The 24,391-nt window shown below is 36.8% G+C and overlaps 2 protein-coding genes across 4 annotated transcripts in view; one reads left to right on the top strand and one right to left on the bottom strand.

Moving 5' to 3' along the window:
- Positions 1-20,630, top strand: part of hdac7a (histone deacetylase 7a) — a 73,591-nt gene extending 52,961 nt beyond the window's left edge. For all 3 annotated transcript variants that reach the window (XM_065286467.2, XM_073813039.1, XM_065286468.2), the window contains 13 exons: positions 88-221; positions 334-454; positions 675-724; positions 6,058-6,165; positions 6,929-6,984; positions 9,395-9,482; positions 9,923-10,042; positions 10,216-10,313; positions 14,289-14,407; positions 14,529-14,662; positions 14,807-14,888; positions 17,124-17,262; positions 17,496-20,630. In XM_065286467.2, the coding sequence (XP_065142539.1) occupies positions 88-221; positions 334-454; positions 675-724; positions 6,058-6,165; positions 6,929-6,984; positions 9,395-9,482; positions 9,923-10,042; positions 10,216-10,313; positions 14,289-14,407; positions 14,529-14,662; positions 14,807-14,888; positions 17,124-17,262; positions 17,496-17,538 (1,292 nt within the window). In that variant the 3' untranslated portion in view covers positions 17,539-20,630. The remainder of the gene's footprint in view (positions 1-87; positions 222-333; positions 455-674; positions 725-6,057; positions 6,166-6,928; positions 6,985-9,394; positions 9,483-9,922; positions 10,043-10,215; positions 10,314-14,288; positions 14,408-14,528; positions 14,663-14,806; positions 14,889-17,123; positions 17,263-17,495) is intronic.
- Positions 20,631-20,668: 38 nt separating this feature from the next.
- Positions 20,669-24,391, bottom strand: part of twist3 — a 5,643-nt gene continuing 1,920 nt past the window's right edge. Inside the window, exon 2 of the mRNA XM_065286470.1 lies at positions 20,669-22,195. The gene's annotated coding sequence lies outside the window, so the exon portion shown is untranslated. The remainder of the gene's footprint in view (positions 22,196-24,391) is intronic.

Consider the following 24,391-nt stretch of genomic DNA (forward strand, 5'->3'; position numbering starts at 1 on the left):
GTACCGATCTTGATCTGAACACCGTTTACTAACATCCCAGGAGTCACTTCAGCATCACTGAACGAATGTTTATCATTTGTTGTATAGGGCTGGTGTATGACTCTCAAATGCTAAAACATCAGTGTACATGTGGTGATAATAGCAGTCACCCAGAGCATGCTGGGAGAATCCAGAGCATCTGGTCACGTCTCCAGGAGCGAGGCCTTCGAGGACAGTGTGAGGTATTTTTCTTTCTCTTATTTCCTAAAGGGGGCGCTGAATTATCTGTAAGAGGCGTCTGCATGAATCACCGTTGCTGTTTCTAATGCAACACCTTTGATGTTAATTGTGCAGAGTATTCGAGGAAGGAAGGCGACCCTAGAGGAACTTCAGTCCGTCCACACAGAGCGTCACGTTCTGCTTTACGGCACCAACCCTCTGAACCGCCTTAAACTGGACAACCGCAAACTGGCCGGTAATGCATCTAACACACACACATGCATTGGTCCAAACTGATAGAAACCAGTCAACTTTAGTTTGGCCAGCACAACGGCTCATTTTTCAGAGCAAAGACACGATCAACCGTGCCAACACACCAGTATAAGCAACTTTAAGACTTTTAAATGTCTAAAGGCTTGGAAATCAGACAAAGACTCAATATGATAATGACAGATAATTCACTCTGTGTCCAACAGGCATACTGTCACAGCGGATGTTTGTCATGTTACCCTGTGGTGGAGTGGGGGTGAGTAAAAACGCACGCAAGGTTACATTTGCAAAAGTTTATAAATGCTTTGTGTAAGAAAGTAATATATGTATATGAATAATATACATGTGCAGGGGGGTGCACACAACATTTTTGGCCTGGTTCTCAAAGGAGCACCTGGAGATGTTTTTTGCTACTCTATTCATAGCACAGACATCCTGCATGCTGTCATCCTCACTAATCTTCTGACTACTCTCTTCGACATATTTCTGGTAGAAAATGATGTGCATAAAATAAAACTCATATGCATTTCAAATATTGTTAAAGACAACTAAATAGCACGAATAAATACAAATGAAATAAACAGTGCTGTTCATGTTTTCGGGTTGGTCCGTAATTTTCAGGTAGAGAACAGAAACGAAATAAAGTAATTAATAAAGTCATTTAAATAATCCTTATTGAAGTTACACAAGTTATTCAGTCAAGACAAAAACATTATGATTCGCTTTGTTTGTGGTTTGAATGAACTCTTTCCCCGAAAGCGTTTTTTTTTTTAAGTTGCCAGCCAGTGCCAGCATTTTTCATGATTTTCACAAAAGTTTAATGCCTTCCAGAAAATGTTCTTCTTTAAATATATAAACATACAATATATCAAATGAAAGAACAGACCCTCTACTTTCAAAAAACAAACAAACAAAAAAAACTTTCATTTTACTTTCATTTTCTTTTATCACCTTTCAAATATGGTTAGGTTTCTTCAAAAACACACATTTTTGAAAAAAAAAGCTGAGATAATTGCGTTTTTGTAAAGGATAGAGATCAGATTCAGAGCGAACACGAAACCATTCACGGACATACAGCTGTTTCAGGGCATACTTCTGGGTTTTATAAGTTGCGGAAGAGCGCCTGGTGTATAATTTAATATAATACACCTGGATAATAGCTGTATTACGGATTGCCGGAAATACTCGTCATTGGCAGGGAAACGTTTTCTCTTAATTGACATGATGGGGAAAGAATTTACATTAAAAACAGCATTAAGTTTATACACTTAATGGCTTGTTATAGTTGTGCGTAGGTCCTACGGCGTAGCCGCGACAGCGTAGGTTCCGCGTCAGTTTTCATTTATACTTTTGCGTCATCGTCCGCGTCGACGCAACGATGGCATTATCCACGCGTGTAATCACAGTAGCAGCGCCAAAGAAGAAGCAGCTTAGCAGGTTAACCCACAAACAAAGAAGAAACAGCAGTGATGGAAGTAAATAAACAGCGATTTTTGTTGCAATTTGAGTTAAATCACTCCTCAGCCTGGCCCATCTTTGTTTTCACCGTCGCAAACGGAAATACCTATGACGCAGGTTTTTTTACCTGACGGGAGGGGTTCTGGTGGACCAATCACAGCGCTTGCGGTCCGGGTAGAACTGACGTGCTGTTAAAATTTTTGTGAGGTGCACGTCAGGCTACGCACAGGCTACGGATAACCTACGGTGTAGCTATGGCGTAGAGGTTACGCAGGAATATAAATCGGGCTTAAAAAGGAAGGGTTGTTTTTAACCCATGGCTGGGTCAGTATTATACAGAAGACTCGGTTAGCCAACAACAAGGCAGCATTTTTTTTAGAATGTACTGTCACTTTAAGTGCACGGATCCAATATATTTGTTACACACGCACTTTATTTCTCAACTGCTTATATTTATTTAATGTGTAAAAGACTACACTCTCAGAAATAAAGGTACAAAACTGTACCTTTTCTGTCACTGGGGCGTTCCCTTTCTAAAAGTACAGCTTTGCAACTAAGGATTTCATTTTAGTACCTCAGAAGTACATACTAGGACCAAAGAGAGCTTATTAGTACCTTAAAAATACATATAAGTATCTCAAAGGTACATATTAGTACTAAATGTTTACATATCTGTACCTAATGGTTCATACAACAACCTTTTTAAAGGGTGCAGACCCACTGACAGATAGGGTACATATTTTGACTTTTTTCTAACAATGTAGGTCCCAAAATTGTATTCTGTTTTATATTCCTGTAAAGGTACCAAACGGAAACTTAGGGTACAGCCCCAGTGACAGAAAAGGTACAGTTTTGTACCTTTATTTCTGACAGTGTACTATAATCAGGGCATTTTGAGATAATTTTCTGTTAAAATGTCCACTCACGTGCAACAACACATTTACCAATTAGATTGTACTGTTGTGCTGTCTAAATCATTGAGATCCGATTTAGAATTGCATGCAAACAAAACTTATCAAACAGCACAACAAGTATTAGGATCTGTTTTGCGTCTTTTTGTGGTTAATTATTTAAATTGGCCAATCGGGCAAGTGATGACTCTTGCATCGCCGTTAACAACACATTAATTTTAACACGTTTGTAATAATTATTTTACCAATAATGCACAAAAAAAAACTTATGTTGCAGTTAATAAGGTACAATGTAACAAATTCCAGCTATGTTGGTACGCAAAAGTGCCTTTTAGCGCAGTGTCTGGTGCTCATTTTTTATTTTAACTCTTTCCTCGCCCTTGACGAGTTATCTCTTCAATTAAGAGAAAACGCTTCTCTGCCAATGATGAGTTTTTCCAGCAATCCGTATTTTCGCTATTATCCACCAGATGGCGCTCTTACCCAACTTATAAAACCCGGAAGCAACCCGTCAGGTTAAATAGTTCAAACTCTGTGTATGTTTTGATAACCGCTCTAAATTGAATTTCTATCAGAAGTCTTTCACAAAAACGCAATTATCTCAGCTTTTTGTTTATAATTTGGTCTTTTTAAAGAAACTACTCATATTTGAGGGGTGATGAAAAGAGAACAAATGTAAATGAAACTTTTTTTGTTTGAAAGCAGAAGGTCTGTTTTTTCATTTGATATGGAAGGCATTAAACTTTTGTAAAAAACTAGAAAAAAAATGCTGGCGCTGGCTGGCAACTGTTTTTAAAAACGCTGGCGTGGAAAGAGTTAAATGCACATGCGCACCTGCGTACCTGTTACGTGCACCCCTGTACATGTGCACTTAAATCATTGGCTCTTTTGATCTTATGTTTTTAAAGCCTTGGATTTGTGAACTACAGAGGAAAGACAGTTTAAATCATATACAAGCTTTTGCTATATATAGCAGAAGTTATGTCGATTATTCTAATAATACTTTTTATGTTGCTTGCGTTTTCTATTCTCTTATTTTTCAAACGTCACCTGTAGGATTACACAAGTAAGTCATAAAGTAAGTAAGCGTAACAGAATGATGTAAGGGTGAGTAAATGATGACATGAATGAATATTTATTTTTAGCCGTACCGTGTCTTTTAAGTGTGAAGGTTGTACAACATGGCATCAAAGCGATGACCCAGGATCAGTGTTTCATAAACGCCGTTCCCTTTCGCGTCCAAATGTGAGGTCAGAGAGCACTGGCCCGATGCAGGCAGCACCCCAGCTGAATATTTTGAGAAAATGTTGAAACTTTTGCTCTGACGATGGATCTCGGAGCAGGTCCGTGTGGAGTGATTGGAACAATATGTGCCATGAGGGATAAAAGGAATTCCAGCCTTCTCATTGTTCACAGTGCCAAACCACAAGCAATGCAAGTTCTGTGAAAAAAAGATGGGGGAAAATGAAAGAGAAAAGAGAAGAGGAAGACGTGGGGAACAACAGAGAAAAGGAGGAATGTTATAACCTCATCCGTGGCCACCCCGCGATCTCCCGCTCCTTATGTGCAGAGTTTTGTAGAATAGATCCATACCGGCACGGTGAACGATATTCCGAATAAGTGTTTGAGATCGGATCACTATTACTATTGCTCATACACTATTGTGTTTTTCATTGGAAATGATCGATACAACACAAATATCATGGCGGAGTCACCTTTCTCTGCAAAGAGATTTTGTGCTCGACTGATGATTTCAAACACGACAGAAGAGAGCTGAGCTTTGTCTGTGAAGCGGACGTTATTTACACCACAACGCCGATGTGTTTACATTCACTTTAGACATGATCGACTGTGTTAGTTTAGCATAAATCTGCACTTTCCAATGGGTTTGTGTGAATGCAGATATTTGGTTCTTTATGTGAATGTAGATGCTGGTCGGATGAGTGAATGTCAGGTCACATCACATCTGATTTTGACTATTTACTCACATGCAGCAAAATCAGATCGCTGCCAAATGTGTGTGAACAAAACAGAAATGATTGACGGATCTAAGGGTGGGATCTTTTCCAGCAAACACACCCTAGCAACTACCCAGAATACCCTAGCAACCATGTACCAATACATGAATGGCACCAAGCTTTGCACATCGTTGTATGTCGAGATAACCGGAGAGATAGCAGGTGATTTTCATTTTCTCATTAATCAACGCAAAGATGAAAAATCCATGTTTATGCTAAGATGCAGACCACACAGAAAGATATTTCTACATACCTTTCCCTTTACACATAACAGGATATCTATTTATAGTCTGCGTCATTCAATCCTTGTGTGTTCTTGAAATGTGGTTTATTTTCTATAATTTATAACACACACACACGCACACACTTAGCCTTGTGAATGCTTTTAACAAACATAAGCATCTAAATGCTTTTGTGAGCATGAGTGATCTTCATACAAATATGCTTGGATAAACATCATTTCGTCTTAGTTCTGCTGGCCTAACATCTGTTTGAAAGCATACAGCTGGTTATATACTCATCTATTAGATTACGGTCCGGTTTATTGATCGGGAGAATTAAAAATGAGGTCTTTAAAAGTTTGAAAAGCGACTTAACATTTAACGTCTGTAGTGTATGGACCGACTGTCTGGGATACGGGTTGATGGACACATTTCAGTATTATCTGTTTCAGTAAAACCGCCCGTCCTGCGTCACACGCCGCTGGCATCGTGCTGCAATGCCCCTCAGTTGAACCGCTGTTTGCGGCTTTGCAGATTTATGAACGTTGTTCACGGCTGTCATAATGATGAATGCGTCTGTGCACGCCAAGACATTCAGCTACATCATTTTATTCTGGCAGAACGGGTGACTGACATCGATTATTTGTTATTCGCGCGGTGCCGAGGGGTTTCGTGACCCTGAGTTTGGGTGGAGGCGCTTGTTCGTGGCACAAACTGTGAGGTTTGAGATTTAAATATGCATGAATCAACAGAAATGAGTTTTATTTAATAATTGGTGCATGTGGTTACATTTAAAGGGATCGTCCGTCCCAACATCTTAATTCTGTCATCATTTACTCACGCTCATGTTGTTAGAAACCCATAACCAGACAGACAATCTAGTAACCAGGAACATCACTTTTAAACTATTTTTGTTTAAAATCTTTGTGTGGCTATTAGTCTTTTTTTAATGTTTGGTTTAAATATGTTTTTTATCGACAGGTGGACAATGACACCATCTGGAATGAGATGCACACGTCCACAGCGTCTCGTATGGCGGCCGGTAGCGTTACCGAGTTGGCTTTCAGAGTGGCTAAAGGAGAGCTTAAGGTCTGTCTGAAATAATATCTGAAAATATTATGTTGATTTATCATCATCATTGACTTTACAGACACAAGCCCCTCATCTGAACTTCATTCTGAAATTTGTTATTGTGCTAATTTTTTCATTGGTTGACACCCTCGGTTTATCTCATCTTTGCTCTGAATACAGTCATTTTTAGTAGTTTTCAATTTATTTAATCATATTGTAGCTATAAGTAAGGGTCAACCTCAACATGCTATCCTTTTACCTACTGTATATCTTTGATAAATCACATATTATTTCATGCATTTGCTAAATCTATGTTACAAACTCCAATCAGGGCCGGCACGTCCAACAGGCAATGCGGGCGATTGCCTGGGGCCGGATGACAAGACGAGAGCCCTCCAAGCATATAAATAATTTTGTCATTACACAAACCGCATAGACGCAATCACCAGGATATACGCCCTGCTTGCGCAGGGACCTTATTGATTAACGCCTAGGGCCCCATAACCCCATAGGCCGGCCCTGACTCCAATATACCAAAACCCATTCTCTGAATAGTGTTATTAGATTCAGTGTTGAAAAAAAGATCAAATAACTTTTTGACAGTGAGCTACAACATGAATTGGGTAGTGTACGGCTCAGTAAGTGTTTCAGGGAATTGTCTTTGTTAGTTTAGCTGACAGCGGTGGGCCACTTGTTGAAGCACTTTGGTGAAAACATCATTCCTGTGTGAGAGACGACTTGTAAATGTTGAGTTAATGACATGTTGGTTTTTATGTTTCAGAATGGCTTTGCTGTGGTCAGACCTCCAGGACATCACGCAGATCCGTCCAATCCCATGTAAGTCTGATCTTTTGGCTGTTGTGTTACGCTGAATGATTATATCTACATATATTATAATATACAGTACGCTCTTATTGTACTTGATTCATCGGTGTCTGTTATACTAAAGAATTAAAACGTCTTTGTAATCTTTCATCAAAATGTAATAACCTGAATGTCTTAAAGGGTTTTCGTTTTGGGCTAATTTTTCAGTCTTTTCCCTTCAAACACATCATTTAGAGATAACGTTTCATTACCCAATCCATTCCTCATGGATAAAATCAAGTCCTGTTCTTTCTCAGTGAATATCCCGTTTCACTCAGAAATACATCAGATGTTTAAGAGTAAAATGGGTTTTGAATGTCCTTTCATGTTCATTTGAAATTCTTTTGTGAGTCAGTGGTCATATTTAGCTGCCATACACTTTAAATATCTGGGTTCGAGTCTTGCACCTCTCCGATTCTCTCTCTCTCTCTACCCATGATTTTCTGTCAACTTCATCATAACATATCAACTAATATAAAAACAATCTGAATGTCAGGATTGTATGTTGTGCATATGAGCTGGGCTTATTTATCATAGTCCTCAAAAGTTCTGAAGTTCATTTGTGTTTTTAATGATGCACTACATAACTGTTTGTGTGTGTACAGTGTGTGTGTGTGTGTGTGTGTGTGTGTGTGTGTGTGTGTGTGTGTGTGTGTGTGTGTGTGTGTGTGTGTGTGTGTGTGTGTGCGCATGCATTTGTGTGTGTGTGTACAATGTGTATGTGCGGGGGCTTGTGTTTGTGGGTGCGTGCATGCGTTTGTTTGTGTCTGTACAGTGTGTGTGTGTGTGTGTGCATGTGTGTGTGTGCACTTGTGTACGTGTGTGTGTACGGGCATGAATGTGTGTACCGTGGTGTCAGTATGCCTGTGTGTATATTTATGTGTTTATAATGAAGGTTTGGAGGAAGGAGGAGGAAAGACACAGATTTATTTTAGTCATTATTATTCTGCTGAATTCACTATTTCCTAATTTCTCAGTATTTCACATCGCTCACTTGTTGGCTATCTTCGTGAAATCATGAATCCTCAGCTTTACACTTCTACAGGGTTATTGTTGGATTCCTTTGTAGTTTAACTCATTCCCCGCCAGGCTTTTTTAAAAAAGTTGCTGCCAGCTTTTTTGTGATTTTCATAAAAGTTTTACAAAATGCCTTCCAGGAAAATTTGTTTATAAATATATAAACATAGAAATATATGCTTTTAAACAAACAAACAAATTAACAAACAAACAAAACAGGAAAAAAAACTTTCATCCTATCTTCATTTGTTCACTTTTTATAATAACCTCTTAAATAATTTCGTTATAGATCAGATTCAGAACAATGATAAAAACATAGAGTTTACAATGATGTGGAATTAGCTGATGCTTCAGTTTTATAAATTGTATAAGAGTGCCATCTACTGGATAATAGCTGAATTATAGATTACTGTACAATCTTTTCAGAGAAGCGTAATTGGCAGGGAAATGTTTTTTCTTAATTGACGATATAACTCGTCAGTGGCAGGGAAAGAGTTAATGTGTTTATAATATTGTTGGTGTACTGTGGTTAAAAATCTAATTAATTAATGAAATGATTCTGTTTGTTCCTCATTTGCTTTATTGACAGGGTGAACTTAAAATCTAAGTAGAAGAATATTTGTCAGAATGCGTTAACATGCTTAAAAATCTGTGACACAAAATGTTATTCAAGTTCATCTCATTATAACAGTATAAATGCATTTATATTTCCCTTACAATTACATGTATATATTTACAATTATAGTTCATATAGTTGTATACCATATGTGCACACTTTCAGTAAATTAATGTGTTTGTTTTCTCCTGTATAGTTTTATTGGATAGTTTTTCAAAAAATATGTTTTATAATTGATTTGTTAAAGTGAAATATGATGGAAAGTATCTGAGCAATTACAGCATTATGAATATAACATTTTCAAAAAGATAATGCATTTATTACTAACATATTGGTAGATGATAAGAGTCCAGAAAATATCAGAATAGTTCAATGTTTTCTGTTTTAGATGAGGGAAATATACATGCATGTGTTATGGATGAGACAAAAAGTGCTTTGTAGAAATTGAATTAAAAAGCATACAAAAAATAAAAAGAGAAGACATAAAATGTATATATTTAAAAAAAAATGTATGCACAGTTATGAGGTAGAAATAACTTTATAGATGTGACAATTCTGAAATCTGCACTTAGCTAACTATGCACAATCATTTGAAAAAAAAAATGTTTGCACTGGTATATAATCCAACAAATATTGACATCTGAGATATAAGGACACTTAAAAACATTTGGTTAAAACTTTAATTAAATGTTGACATTTGCATGGAATTGCTCATCTTACTCTTTATTTCTGTGCATTTCTCTCTTATAGGGGTTTTTGTTTCTTCAACTCGGTGGCGATCGCTGCTAAACAGCTCCAGCAGAAGCTCAATGTCAATAAAGTCCTCATAGTTGATTGGGTGAGAGCTCTTAACTTAGTTAATGGAAATACTTTTTTACCAATATTCTGTGATCGGTGTTGAAAGGTTAGCTCTACTGTACTCAAGTGTCTTAGTTGTTTAATACAATAAATGTGAATCAGTCTACAAACTCATGAGTTACCAATCAATGCTGAGCTTAACTAGCTGCACTATCACTCCCTCAAATCACAACACATTTCAGTGCAAATTACTGCTAATGTTAATGTTAATGTTAAAAAAATTAATGTACATGTACACATTAGGCAGACACTTTTTTCCAAAGCAACTTTCTTGTGCATTCTTGCCGGATCTTTTTATCTGTATGTGTGTTCACTGGAAATAACCTTTGTGTAACTACCACAATGCTCTACCAGTTGATCTACAAGAACACTAAATAAAACAGGTTAAGCATCTTTGATAATTTTGTGTTCACGATGCAGGACGTTCACCATGGCAACGGCACCCAGGAAATATTTTACAACGATCCGAGCGTTCTCTACATCTCCCTGCATCGCTATGACAACGGAAACTTCTTCCCTGGCAGCGGAGGACCGACAGAGGTTAGCGAACATTAAAATCACTGGCTCAAACAAAAATCTTTTTATTTTATTATCACACGGATAGGTAAAGCAGAAATCTGCACATGTCTGTCTTTAGCTCGAGCTGATTTGAATGAAGTTAATGTAGTGTTTTGAGTGTGTGTGTCAGCAGTGTTGTGTTTGATTTATCTCAGGTGGGCTCAGGTGCTGGTGAGGGTTTCAATGTTAATGTGGCATGGACCGGTGGTCTGGATCCTCCCATGGGCGATGCCGAGTATCTGGCTGCTTTCAGGTACCGGTTTCATTGATTATTCTGTCACGTGTTGCTATTTAATAACTCAGGTCTTATTAAAATAAATAAATAACAAAAGACCTGATGATACATAGTCAAAAATAACCATTGATCCTCATGTTTTTAAAGATTGGGCTTACTTTACAAAATGGTAAAGATAGGAATCATTAATTCAACCATTTATATTTCATTAAAGAAAACCAGAAAAATCCAATTCCTCATTCATTCCATTAGGAGCAAATTATTTGGGTTTATAAATGCCAAATTCTTCCCATTTGAATGTTTGTTACCATCATAGTATTATGTAGTAACTGTTTAATAAAATCAATAAGGCAAATTGTCAGTTTGACACTTACTAAACAAGTTTCGTGTTTGATCATGATGTATATATTAACCCTCTGGATTCGTATGAAATGCTTTTTTGATGATAGATGGGCTTTAAAATATTTCTTACTATTGAACTGCTTCACAAACTTATGAAGAGTCAGCATATGATTTAATATTTAACTTTAATTGTGTTCGGGCAAAGAAAGGAAGTCGTATACACCTAGAAAGTCATTCAATAAATGATGGGTTCATTTTTATTATTTTTCAGTGAACTATTCCTTTAAGCGTGCTAATATTTGTGTAGATTTAAGGCTGACAGGCTGTCTTTAGAGTGTTAAATGTTTCCTCAAGGGCACAATGGTGCTCGGGGAACTCACCCCACATCCAGATGTTTAACCACAACCCCGCCACACCATTCACTTTATATGTCTTGTAAAGTGTCTACATGCCTCCATCATCATCATCATCAAATCAGAATTCAGGAGGAAGTATTTGGCCTTACATCATCAGTTTTTCTGTTGATTTTGGAAAAGCAGCTTCTTGTCGTTTAACCAAACAATAGAGATTATGACTCCAGCTGTCATGATGAACTTATCATTGTCGATTACAGCCTTTCATTCATATCTACTCTTATTGCTTCCAAGTTTTTTGTTTACACGATTGTTTAACTCTGATATGCATTATAATCACAGACACAGACAGCGTGAATGCAGCAGAGGTGTTTGGGTTCGTCTGTAGACCTATCAGAAACAAGAACCCAAAGTCCAAATGAGCAGATTTAACCCTCATAAACCCCTATTTTCCTGTATACGTTAGAGTTCCCTGGGGGTAAAAATGACCCCAGAAATTAAAAGGGTGATTACAAAAAATATATAAATTTTTAATGATACAAATATATATATCATTTTTTGTTTACTTCCCATTTAAACATTAATGCTGTGTTTTGGGAGATATGAAGTACTTTTGTACCTGTTTACCACTCAATTCCTCAACTACACCATTAGCTTGCCTGAAAAATATAAACATTTTATAAAAAATACACAGAATTTATTACCTAAATTTGATTTAAATTGTTTTTAGATATTGATCTAGATGTTATTTGTTGAATTCGACCATTTGGTGTTTAGAAAAAAACGGTTTTATGGTTACAGTTTAGGAAATAAATGTGTCTTTGTGTGTGTGTGTGTGTGTGCGTGTGTGTGTCTTTGTTTCTGCGTTTGTGCGTGCGTGTGTGTGTGTGTGTGCATTTTACATCTTTATTTTGCATCTGTGGCTTTGTGCTCTAGTACCTGGCCTACCTTTCTGTGTCAAAAATTTCAGATTTATTCTGGATGCATTGATTTTATTTGATGAATAACACGAATTTTTTTTTTTTTTTGCATTTCCCATTCATTTCAATTGGGGTCATTTTTACCCCTAAAGGGCCTCTTTTGGTGAATTTTTTTACACCTCTTTAGAACGACCGAATCAAGCCCAGTTTTTTTTACATGAATCTTGACAGATAATCTGGAAAAGTCACAAAATCTTATTCCACTGAGATGAAGGGAACCATGTTTTTAAACTAAATAAAAGTGGCTTGGGGGTAAGATTGACCCCAAGGGACTTATTAGGGTTAAGAAACGGCAGCTGATATTCAGAAAGTCAGAACCGAAGTGAAAAGCATCACAGCAAAGCTCAAACCCTCCTCATACGGCCATGACAGCTTTGCCCATGATAGGATAGGATTATTGTAGTATTGTCCCATCTGAATCATAATTGTGTGTAATTTGTTTTCAGGATATTCAGAATAAGTTTTGAATCAATGTATAAAACAACAACAAAATAATTCTGGACCACAGGTACAGATTGTTTAAGATGCATTCCCTGCATAATTTTTTTTTTATTTCACATTGGGTGACGCAATAATGTGAGAGGTGATGATGCGCTGAAATTAAAACAGTACAATCGATTTTTTTGACCAGTATGTCGATTTTTTTCCCCCCCGTCGCCCTGCAATGAAGCATGAGTACAGTTAAGATGTTTGCTATAATCGTAAAGCTCTCCCATCTTTCAGATTGCTCCTGTTTTTGATACCCAACCATTTTTCCAAAAGACATAAAAGTGTGGAAGTTGATTTCTGATCCCATTGTAGATGTTTGATCTCAGCTGGACGTACTCTTTGTCTGGCTGTTGGCCAGTCTGTATCAGTCGAGGTGTTTATTGTAGGTTCAAATGTTTGCAGGGCTTCAAATGATTCCCAGCTTCTTCATCCGCAGGCCTCGTGAATGGGTGCTTTTATCCAACCTTTCTCAGCAAGTGTGTTTTGGCTTTTTGGGTTTTGTCCAGTCAGGCAGTGCTAACCACAACTTAACCAGGATCTCTATAGGAAAGTGGGTGGGCGTCTAAAAAGGCCTTTAAGATCTGAACGTTTGGGTAATGTTGTGCCTGTAAGCAGGCCGTCTCTCCTTAACTTCCTGTTTCTTGTATCCTCTTTCTTTTCGTTTTATTGGTCTGTAATGAACGCTACTCTCTCTCTCCCTTTTCCCCTCCACCCAAACTAAAATTGTTCCACACCACACAGGGGAGCGTGGGTAGTTTTATTGGTCTGGAGGGGAGGCGGAGTCGCTTACAACGGTGATGGTAGGCGGGTAGGTGGGGGGAGCATTGGAGGATCCTGGGTAATTAAGGCAAATGGCTCCCAGATGGCGGGCTGTCAGTGACGTGAGGAGAACGACAAGCTCCAAATATGAACCAGATGCAGCGGCGGTCGCTTTGAACTCGCTGGTGATGCGCTCAAGAGGCGAAATCGCTGGCAGGCCCCGCGTCCTCGAACGCAAGAAAGAAAGAGACGAGGAAGGAAGAGAGAAAGAGAGGGAGACTAATTCAAACACTCCAGTCATTTGGACAGTCACGCTGCGCTCCGGTCGGTTATGTTTTGTAAAACCTGTCAAATATAACAGCCGAGCCACTGTACGTTTTCGAACAATTTACTTTCTCATATGAAACGTATTTCTGTCAAAGCTTCCATCAGAACTGAAGGTTTCCATGAACTGACAAAATGTCTGTCTAAAGCGAAGCAAAAGATTTAGACACTCAAAAACACAAAATCATTTTTAATCAAATGAATGCACTAAATCAAGAGATATATTGGACTCCGCAATCTTATCAGACGAGCTGAAATCTAATCCAATATAAAACAGCCATGACTGTATACAACTGACTTTAAAATCTGACCATAATTATTTATACATCAAGTTTTTACATTACTTGAAAGCTGTAAATTTGTTGCTTGAGATATATGTTGTACAATATATACTGAATTTATGTCTTGTGTAAGAGCTCTTGTTACTAGGATCTAGGGCTGAAAAACGATTAATCGCGACTAATCGTTTGCAAAATATATAAACACACACGCATATATATTTATTTATTTGAGAAATATTTACATGTGTGTAAATTAAAAATTTTATATTTATATATAATGATAAATACTTAATATATAATTTATATATACATAATTATTATACACAATACACACACATATATCATTTTTATTCTGCAAACGATTAGTCGATTAGAATAATCGTTTTGGCGCTCAAACTTCTGAAAGTCTTATTCACATCTTTCCTGGATATAATATGAAGTGAATGTGTTGTTATTGATGTTTAGGACGGTGGTGATGCCCATCGCTCAAGAGTTCTCGCCAGATGTTGTGTTGGTCTCATCTGGATTCGATGCTGCAGAAGGACATTCAGCTCCCCTAGGAGGATACAGGGTCACTGCTAAATGTAAGCTATTTCTGTCTGTATGTTCTTGAAAAATGCTGTATGGATATTAATCTTTTGATATTGCGTTACGGTTGTTTGTTTAAATCAGTATTGAATGTTGTTGTTATTGTGTTTTGGGCAGGTTTTGGGTTTTTGACCCGTCAGTTGATGACATTAGCAGGAGGACGTGTGGTTCTGGCATTAGAGGGAGGTCATGATCTCACAGCCATATGTGATGCTTCTGAAGCCTGCGTCAGTGCTCTGCTGGGGCTCGAGGTCTGATTTCATATCAAAAGCTATTTCTTATGCTTTTATAATCGTCTTATAGAGTTTCTGTAAACAGAGACTGAGAATTTAAGAGTGTTAACAGGAGTTTCCTGGCATCGCTTGCTCACTTTTCATCTTGTTGTTATTTGTTAGGAGCCGCTTGCTGAGTCCACATTACTGCAGACGCCCAATGCCAATGCAGTTCTTTCACTCCAGAGAGTTTTACAAATACAGAGTGAGTCTCTGTCTGTAAATACACTACAGCTTCCTGTTCGCACACATTTCTTTCATTAGTTGTCATTAATTATAATCATGACCATTGTGATGTTTCACCATATGGTTCCAGTTCTGCCAAGATATTTCTATAAAAACGCGCTACGTGGCACATGCTACAGTCAAGATGCGCTCTTCATTTGTTTCTTTTATCTATTTGCATCTCTCAGTTTAAAGGGTTAGTTCATCTAAAACTTTATATTTTCATTGAGTCCAAACAAGTATAACTTTCTTCTTTATTAAATGGCATACAAAAACAGATATTTTAAAGAGCTTTTGTTTTTATACAGACAAATCCAAGTTATAAGTAAAGGATAATGTATAGGCATCAGGTTGTTATCGCAGAAATAAGCCTCAACAGTGTGATCAGGTCCCAACACAGTTATTTCACGATAACAACCTGTTGTCTTTAAATTATCACGCATATTTTACAGCTATTTACCTCATAATTAATGTAAGGAACATAAAATATTGATTTGAAATATTTTTAACGAATGCAGACCTTCCGCGAGGGAAAACTTGTTTACTTTCGATTTTAAGATAAGACGAGAAATATCACAAACACACTATTTGGTTTAATAATTTGTAAATATAATGACATATGTTATTAAATGTGTTTTTTGTGTAATATTCAACTGTACCTGACAAAATGATCTCTGGGTTAACGTGTGTTATTAGTTTTAAGTGGTAGTTAGCTGGGAATAACCAGCCTGCAAATGTCACAACTGGCCAATCAGAATAAAGCATTCCAGCAAGATGTGTAAATAAGTTTTAGGGGTGGGCGATATGACCAAAATCTTCTATCACGATAGGATTAATTTTATATCATGATAATGATATGTATCACGGTAGAGTTTTTTATGTTTTAATAAGGTTTAAATCTTTAATACCATAGAAATGTTCATAATTCTCACAAAAAACATATACAAGCATAGAAAGAAGATAAAAACAAACAAAACTCAAGCTCTCTGAAGATACACAGTCAATAAGAATGATAATAAATAATTATGCATGTATGTATAGGCCTATATATATTTTTATTTAAGGTAGAAAAGTGATTTAATCAGGAGCAGTGAGAGATTTTTTTCTCAATCCTGTTTGATTAACACGAGTGACAGACAGGAGCAAAATTAGGTAACTTCCCCTTTAAGACCAAAGTCCGGATCCAATACACTGTTACACATGCGCTTTCTCTTTTAGCTGTTTACTTTCTCTTAAGACCTTACTGGTCGTGTTTATGATGATGCTTGCAAAGACGGGAATTTTGACGCATATGTGTATTTAAGGCCAATAAAGCGGGAAAAATGCTCACGAGCAATAAGCAGAGGTCGCGCGACTTGCGCGCTCCTCACAGACAGAAAGAGCAGCGGTTGCGCGACTTGTCCGCTACTGACACACAGAAAGAACGCACGCATACAGATCTGTTGTCTGTGTTTCAATGGCTTAAAATAACTTGTTTTAAAACTGCAGTGCTTAAATACGTGTACAAACGTTACGTTTTCGCAACCACACGCACAGGAGCGTGACGTGGGCACGTAACCTCGATAGAAACGATAGTCCAAAATCTCTACCGGTTGACAAATTTCTACCGGTTAATTTTGTCTACCGGTTTATCGCCCACCCCTAATAAGTTTCAATAAGTGACAGAAAGAACCATAAAAAGTTTGATCAAATAAACTAGCCAATACAATATCAATTCAGGACAGCCTGATCTCACAGGAATTTTACGTATTTTACAAGTTGAACAATTAAAATGAATTCGTATAAAGCGAATCGAACAAAAACGTATGATTATTATAAATACAGTAATGAAATTTCACAGCAAATTGTACAAAAACATTCAAAGGTGGTTGTATATATAAGCCACCTTATAAAATACATACAAATTGTCATAGAATTAGAGTGCGTTGTTGCGGTACACTAGTATTCCATTTGGATTCACCAAATCCCCAGTAGTTTAAAATTTGACATCAAACATTGTTTATGCAGATTACATGACAATTCACATAACCAATCTCACAAGATTAAATGTTTTATGAATGTTTTGAGAGTTATACTCACTCACAGCCTGTGCAATATTGTGCAAGAGTCAAGCAGATTACTTTTATATCTGATATTGTGCTTGAATATCCAACAGGTTTGAATGTATTTGGTGAAGTGTACCTTTAATTGTCTGATGTCTCTTTCTGTGTTTCAGGTCAGTATTGGTCATCAGTAAAGTCACTGATGGGTACAGTTGGCATGTCGTTTTTGTCCGCTCAGAGTAAAGATTGTGAGGAGACAGATACAGTCAATGCTATGGCTTCTCTGTCTGTCGCGGTGTTGACTGGTAACAGGTGAGTTCTGTTCATCAATGGTCACATGGCAGATATGAGCATGAATGTAGGGAGTGATCTGTAAAACTGAGAATCACTTCAGTATGTTTGACTGATTCAGAAAAGAGCATTATTGAATTAAACATTGCTGCAAGTCTCAAATGATGGCATGGTAAGCTTTTCACAGGTTCACATTTTAAGTAAAGTGCCAAATGATAATCGATTAATGTCGAATATAAATGTCATTTTTACAGCCTTGCTGATGAACCAATGGAGCACGATGAAGACTCCCTTTAAACCAGCTGTGATAACATGTCCACACATCACTCGAGCGAGCCGTGCCTCAAGACCAGAACTGCCTCAGGGGGCGTGGCTTCCTCGTCCCCTCCCCGAGATGCCACCTCAACACTGACGACCAGCACAGCGCGGCGAAGCTAATATCCGGCGGTTATAATTCTGCTGGAGCTCTTGGATTCACAGCGTCCCCTCATCTTACGTTACCGACATACAGATATCTAAGAAAGTAGGATGATCGCTCTGTGTTTTTAATTTCCAAAGGCAGGCAATAAACCTCTGGTGCCTCAAAAGAGACAACAAGCGCAAACAAGATTTGTAGAAATGGTCAAGGATTTTTGTAACTTTTTTAAAGGCAGCCCACTTTACTGCCCCTGACAAGCAAACTGTTGAAGCGCTGATGGGGAATTAGTGGCTTCCTTGCACCTGGCAACCACAAAGTGGCTCCACTCTATGATGTCATTACTATTGGCCAATTGTGACCACTAAAGAAGAAGATAAAAGGTCTGATTTTGACAACTGTTGGTTTCTTAAGTCGTCATTTTTGCACTGTGCATTCCATAATGTGAACCTTGAACATTTTTCCAAAACTCTGGGAAAAGGAAAATTGAATGATCTAGTTTTACCTTTAACATTCGTATTTTTAAGTGAAGCAAAAACCAAACATTTACTTTCTCGTCAAGTTCACTTGCGTTCTGCCTGCATTCCCAGCGTGAAGGCTGTAAACTTGAATACTTTGTAATGATTTCATGTATCTGAATATGTATTAAGCCTCGTGTTTTAAAGGCCAGAGGGACAAACCAGCTATTAACAAGTTTATTGCACACATCCACCCCAAAACACACACACGACACGCCCCAATCTTTGTTTCTGTGCATCCAAACAAACACTGTAGTCAACAGTAAGACTGTCTTAAACCAAACTCATTAGAATCGAATTGTTTAATACACGTGCTTGCGTGCGTGTGAGTATCTAGAAATCATAACTTCACAATCAAACCTCTATTGTAATTATAAAATGACATTTACATGAGCTGTCAAAGCCACATAAACAGCCTAAAAGAGTGCCTGATGTTCCTAAACAATACTTTTAAAACAAGGAGCAGCCTTTTAACCTGTGGAGAAGAATGTCTGAAGTTTAATGCACATTTAATGAATTTCTTTTTCTTTTTTTTATGAGGGATGCATTGTTTTTGGATGGCGTTCTGTTTTCCACAGCATGCACAGAGATCTTTAATTCACAACAGTTGTGTGGATGAAGTTTATAGTGCTTAAATATATCTCACAGCCGCTGGGATTCACATTTACACCGCTGTTCATGTAAAAATATTCACACCAAAGCAGACGGATCTCTTTAAACCAGGTCACTGTGCCTCCTGTTGGTTTAATATCAACATATTCCACTTTACAAACACTTTATTACTTGTAAAAGTTATTTCGTGTTTCAAACCTCTGTCAGCTAGTTTCTGACAGGCCAGATCAGTGAAATGTTTTATTACGATCCCATATGCTGTACGGTAATGATGTCTTAAAACTCAGGCACGTTGTCATGTTGTTTAGTTCATCGATCGTCAGGAAGGTTAAGCTCAACCCGTGGTTCAGTATGTGGTGCTCGTTTGACTTTTGCACTGTGCTATTCGGTTGACCGACTATCAGACGTCTCCTTCATTATGAGAGTCAGCCGTCATCTTCAGGCTCTTTGTTGAAATAAGGAAAGGCACGAATGACGTAGGGAATCTTTGAGGAACTATTTTTAGGTGTGGGCCTGGTTACCATTGTGCAGATTTGTACCAATATTCTGTGTTATTTACATTTATCAATGACCAAACTTGTTGAGTTGGTATTACTCTGTACAACCCTGTACCTCTGTCTCTACAACTAAACACACCAAGAGAGACGAGAAAGTTTATTTTTTGCCTTCACTACAAGAAACGATGAGCTGAGCTGACAGATAGCTGTTATTTCTTACATATTCATAGAGGCATTCCTTCTCTCATACAGTACTTATTTGTTAGGTTTGTATTGTCTCTACACAAATATGCAGACACAAATGTTTGCATGCGCTCTTGTGTTACTGTTGCATTAACAAGCATCAGTACTGAAGGTTGTGAATGTGTTACCTTCAGATCTCCATGCCATTGGACCGATTGTGTTTCTATTCAGGTAGCTCTTAACTTATATGTCATCAAACTTTAACTTTAAGATAACGGGAGTCGACTTTCAAGAAGCTGTTTTCATGTTTCGGTAACGCATACGTGAACACAGCTCCGTCTCAAGCACCGAGCCACACATTCCTAATAGAAAACCAAATGCTCAGTATTGCACCTGCCCTCATTGGCAGACTAAAGTCTCTTTTATTGCCTTTGAACCAAACCACTGTGGATACATGTTGTGTATATAGTACCATCATCCCATGTGTATAGTCATTGTCAGTGTTTTGTTTATGGGGGAGGTTTTCATGAAGACCCTGGGCAGCCTTTGCCCACCAGATCACCATGAAGACTGTTCATGAAGTCATAGCTAATCTCTCCCAACTACCGGTGATCTCGCCGTGTATTTATATGGTAGTACTTCAAACAGTGCACTTGCTTTTCACCAACAACAAATCATGCCCGCTCACCTTCGACCGTCGGAAAAAAACTAAAACTAAAATAAAACAGCACTTACAGTGACGGACTACAAACAAACCTCCACATTCCCTTTCAGTTTGGGACACTGACACCTGCGTCTTATATTTAGTTATATTTGAATGGTGTATTTTTACAATAGCTTTGTGCATTTGTACTGTTTTGATATACCTCTTGAAGCGCTCGTATTTTCTTGTCTCTCTGAAAGTCTTAATTCTTCTGTCTTTAATAATAATCCCATTAAATGCCTTTTTATATCGATTGTGTAAATAATAGACCAAAAGACTTCATCTGTGTGCCTTGAAGTTCACGGCTAACTGGATCTGTTTAACAACAAATAACCAATTCCCATTCTGTATGTACTTTATGATTCCTTTGTTTATTTCTTTGTGTATAGAAAAGAATGTCTATTTTGTACTGTTTCTATTTTCCAAAATTAAAATGAAAGCCTTTTTTTTGTTTGCCTGAATTTCGTGTGGTCATTTCACATGAACATTTTATCAAAAATGTGGAAAAAAAAGAGTTTTTATTTGTAGGCATCGGACATATCTACAACATGTTCTTTTCATTTGTAACACAGCGTTATTAAAATATACTATGGTAACTTAGTTTCTGCCAGAAATTACAGCAGTAACCACAGCTATCGCTACTACAATAAAACTGTGGTAATGTGGTAATACCCACATTTTGTAGTTTTCAAAACAATGGCAGTCTCTAAATGAAGAAAGTATGAAGGACATAACTTAATACAAGCATGAATTTACAGTAACAACATACTGTACAACTTGTGCTCCTCTCATATCTGTCAAAAAAAACTAAACTTTAAAATTGTGCCATTTTCTTTAATGTTTCAAACCCATTTAATAAGAATGTGGAGATGTTGTGAAGAAAATGCCCATTTACTTTCATTGTTTAAAAAAGTGCAACATCGTTCAAAATTTCTCCTCTTGTGTTTCATGCAAGTCAGTACGTCGTATAGGTTTAGATCAACATGAGGGCGATTAAATGATTTTAAAACACAAGTAAACCACAGCATCATCATTTCTTCCCATTGTGACTAAAACTTCAGCTTTAGTTGACTGTGATTGACTGTTTTCAACATAAAGTCATCCTATAAATTTAAAGAACATTCTGTTTAAATATAACATTGATATCTTTAATATTGACTGATTAAGATCATGATGAAGATTTAAATGAATGAGTGAAATTTTTATGAGACTTTAAGCTGACCTCGTGTCAGTCCAACATACAATACAGTTCTGTGTTTTCTAACTGTTTTACCTAATAACACACAGAATATGGCACGTTTACGGTTTGGCAACTTTCTTATTTCTTGCCAAGCAGACATAAAAGCAAAAAATCAAGTTTATGTGCTGCCCAAATTTAGACGTCAATATTTTGTCTTTATTAGCAGCGTCTAAATCCTGATGCAGTCTTAAACGTCTTCATCTTCTCTATTGCTTCATAATGATTTTCCGCATTTCACTCTGAAATTATCGTTGTTTTTATTATCGAAATTATCGTTATATATTTCTGTTTTGAATTGTTTTATTGCTCTGTACATATAAAGTAACCGTTCTACTAATGATATGCATCCACAAATAATGCATAATGAGTTATTCACTGAGATGTTTTATAATGATCCTTACATCAACCTTTATACATTTAATAAAAGCGTATACCATAACAAAATTGCAACACTGTCACAGAGGCAGTATTTTAAGCAAATATACAGCATAAATGATCTGATTGTTATAACAGAGAATATATGCAGTGGAAGAGTTTATTCAGGTGCAGTTATAGATGATCATCAAAGTCACTGCCTGCTTCCGTCAATCCAGAGCAAAAATCCATCAAGGTCTGAATCATTTCCAGAGTCATTGGCAGAATAATCTCATTCTACATATGTTTATTTCTCACAATAGCAAAGACTGATGTCCGAGTGTTTAGCTTTCTTTTACATTGTTGTCTAGCTCCGGAAGAATTTTTGGCTTTTGTAGTTGAAGTGTAATGTCCTCAGGGATAACTGAAATACTGTTGAGACAAACACAAGAGGCAAAACATGTGTTAGAAATGTGTTTAACAGGAAAAATGACAGTATTTAATTTTTAAGGTCATTTGTATGTATTTTAAATCGACATGAAAATACATTAGGACATGGTTAAGGTATCTTATGCTGTGACCTGCTATATTTTACATACTCATGTGCATTTGAACACCTTCTTACTTTTAAGAGTAATAAAAAAGTCACATTACAGATATTTCAGATTTGACTTATAAATCTATACTGTTTATATTTTAACTATCTAGTTTGAAATGAATTGTAAGTGCATCGAGATGAGAAAGAAAAAAAAAGTCTAGAAACACAGGATGGGTTGTTTTAAGGCAGCAAGCAGGATGTATTTAATGTTAAATCAACCAATCATCCTTCAGGAATCTGCATTTCATCGCATTTTAAAGTGAAGAAACATTCCATGAGTCCCGGTAAATGCATTTAGTCATCTCAAATAAATGAAGAAGAATTCTAAAGTAACATAGTATGTGCTATGACTAGTCCTGAGTTAAACCACAATCCAAAATAAACCTTGACAATGAGTGCAAGTTTACTGTAAAGCACACACACTCATCCCAAAGGTCTGGATGAGTACAGTAAACATCACTCCATTCACTTGAGTTTAAAGATCTTAATAATTACTTATCAATTATTCACTCGCTTTCATGTACTCGATGAAACCTCGAAGGTTTTATAAGAATTGTTATTTTTCTATTTTGATATTGAAACATTGTTTAGCCTATTGTGGCAAAAACTTTTAGAACAGATTTGGTTTTTTCGATGTTCAGTGAATCATAAAAAACTGTATAATGGGTCTTTATGTGTTCTCACTTGTGTACAGTAGGTATATTCCCTATACAATTACAAATCTTTTTTAAATGACCATTGAAGGTTCCCCAGGGCTGAGTGCTTCATAGTTCATATGTTGCAAACATTTTCTGTGTTAATTATTGATAAAACAAATAAAGGAAAGACAAAATATAAACATGAGCTAATGGTCAAAAAATCCACCCTGACGGCAAAATTTCAAAACCTTGAAGCTTTCCTCAAAATTGACACATCAGCCGTGCATCCTACAACACTTTAATTGGTTCATTTAACTCATTTGATTTAACTTTCAGCTACTACAATACGTCCTTAAGTATTCACACCTCTGTTTAACACATTAATGTCAGTGTGCAAAATCTGAAAAATGTCTAATTTTACACAAAGCCAAATTAAATATTTGCAAAGTACTATTGTGGTCCTTAAAATCAAACACTGGATGCCTCAAATGTCTATCTTTACATGACTAAAATCTTCCTTTAATCTAGCTTGTGGACACACACACATACACACACCTCTCTCTCTCTCTCTCTCTCTCTCTCTCTCTCTCTCTCTCTCTCTCTCTCTCTCTCTCTCTCTCTCTCTCTCTCTCTCTCTCTCTCTCTCTCTCTCTCTCTCTCTCTCTCTCTCTCTCTCTAACACCCCACAACTGTTTTTAATCATTAGGTTCCTGTATGTCTAGGCCCGGTGGCCTCTGATTGCACGACATTGAATCTGAGATCTCATGAAGGGCAGATGGAGGCCGATTTACAGCCAGAGGCTAAATGAGAGTGGTGTACACCTTTACTTTCTTTCTGTTCCTTCAGCATTTTATAATGTTTCAAAGTGATTATATTTAATAATTCACTGCACACATACGTGCAAATGCTTAGTATATTTTATGGTAAAATTTTTGTTAATGTATTGCTGTATAATTACTACACAATAACTATATTACTAAAGAAAGACAAAATATTTATGATCGACAATAACAAAATGACAAATTAAATTGTTATAACTTTATAAAGTTCAAAATGACATTATTTTCTGTATTTAAGTTTTCTATAGTTCTATAGTAATTGTGAGAGCAGAAGAATAAAATCTGGAGAAATCCCATACTAAGATGTTTCATTAAACCTGACAAATACTATAAATAAAACATTACCTTCATTAAAAGAACAACAACAACCATCTGAAGTCTTGTATATTATTTCTATTCATTCTGCATTCTCCAAATCTGGAGTGAATGTTTGTTTTTGTTGTTGTTGTATTTATTTTTTTATTATTTTTCCAGGTCTATTCTTTTTCATTATCATTACACCATTTTATTCATTTGGAGCTGTTGATGTTTTATTAACAACCATTTAATCCTT

This window comes from Paramisgurnus dabryanus, chromosome 21, assembly GCF_030506205.2.
Source record: "Paramisgurnus dabryanus chromosome 21, PD_genome_1.1, whole genome shotgun sequence".
Lineage (NCBI taxonomy): Eukaryota > Metazoa > Chordata > Actinopteri > Cypriniformes > Cobitidae > Paramisgurnus > Paramisgurnus dabryanus.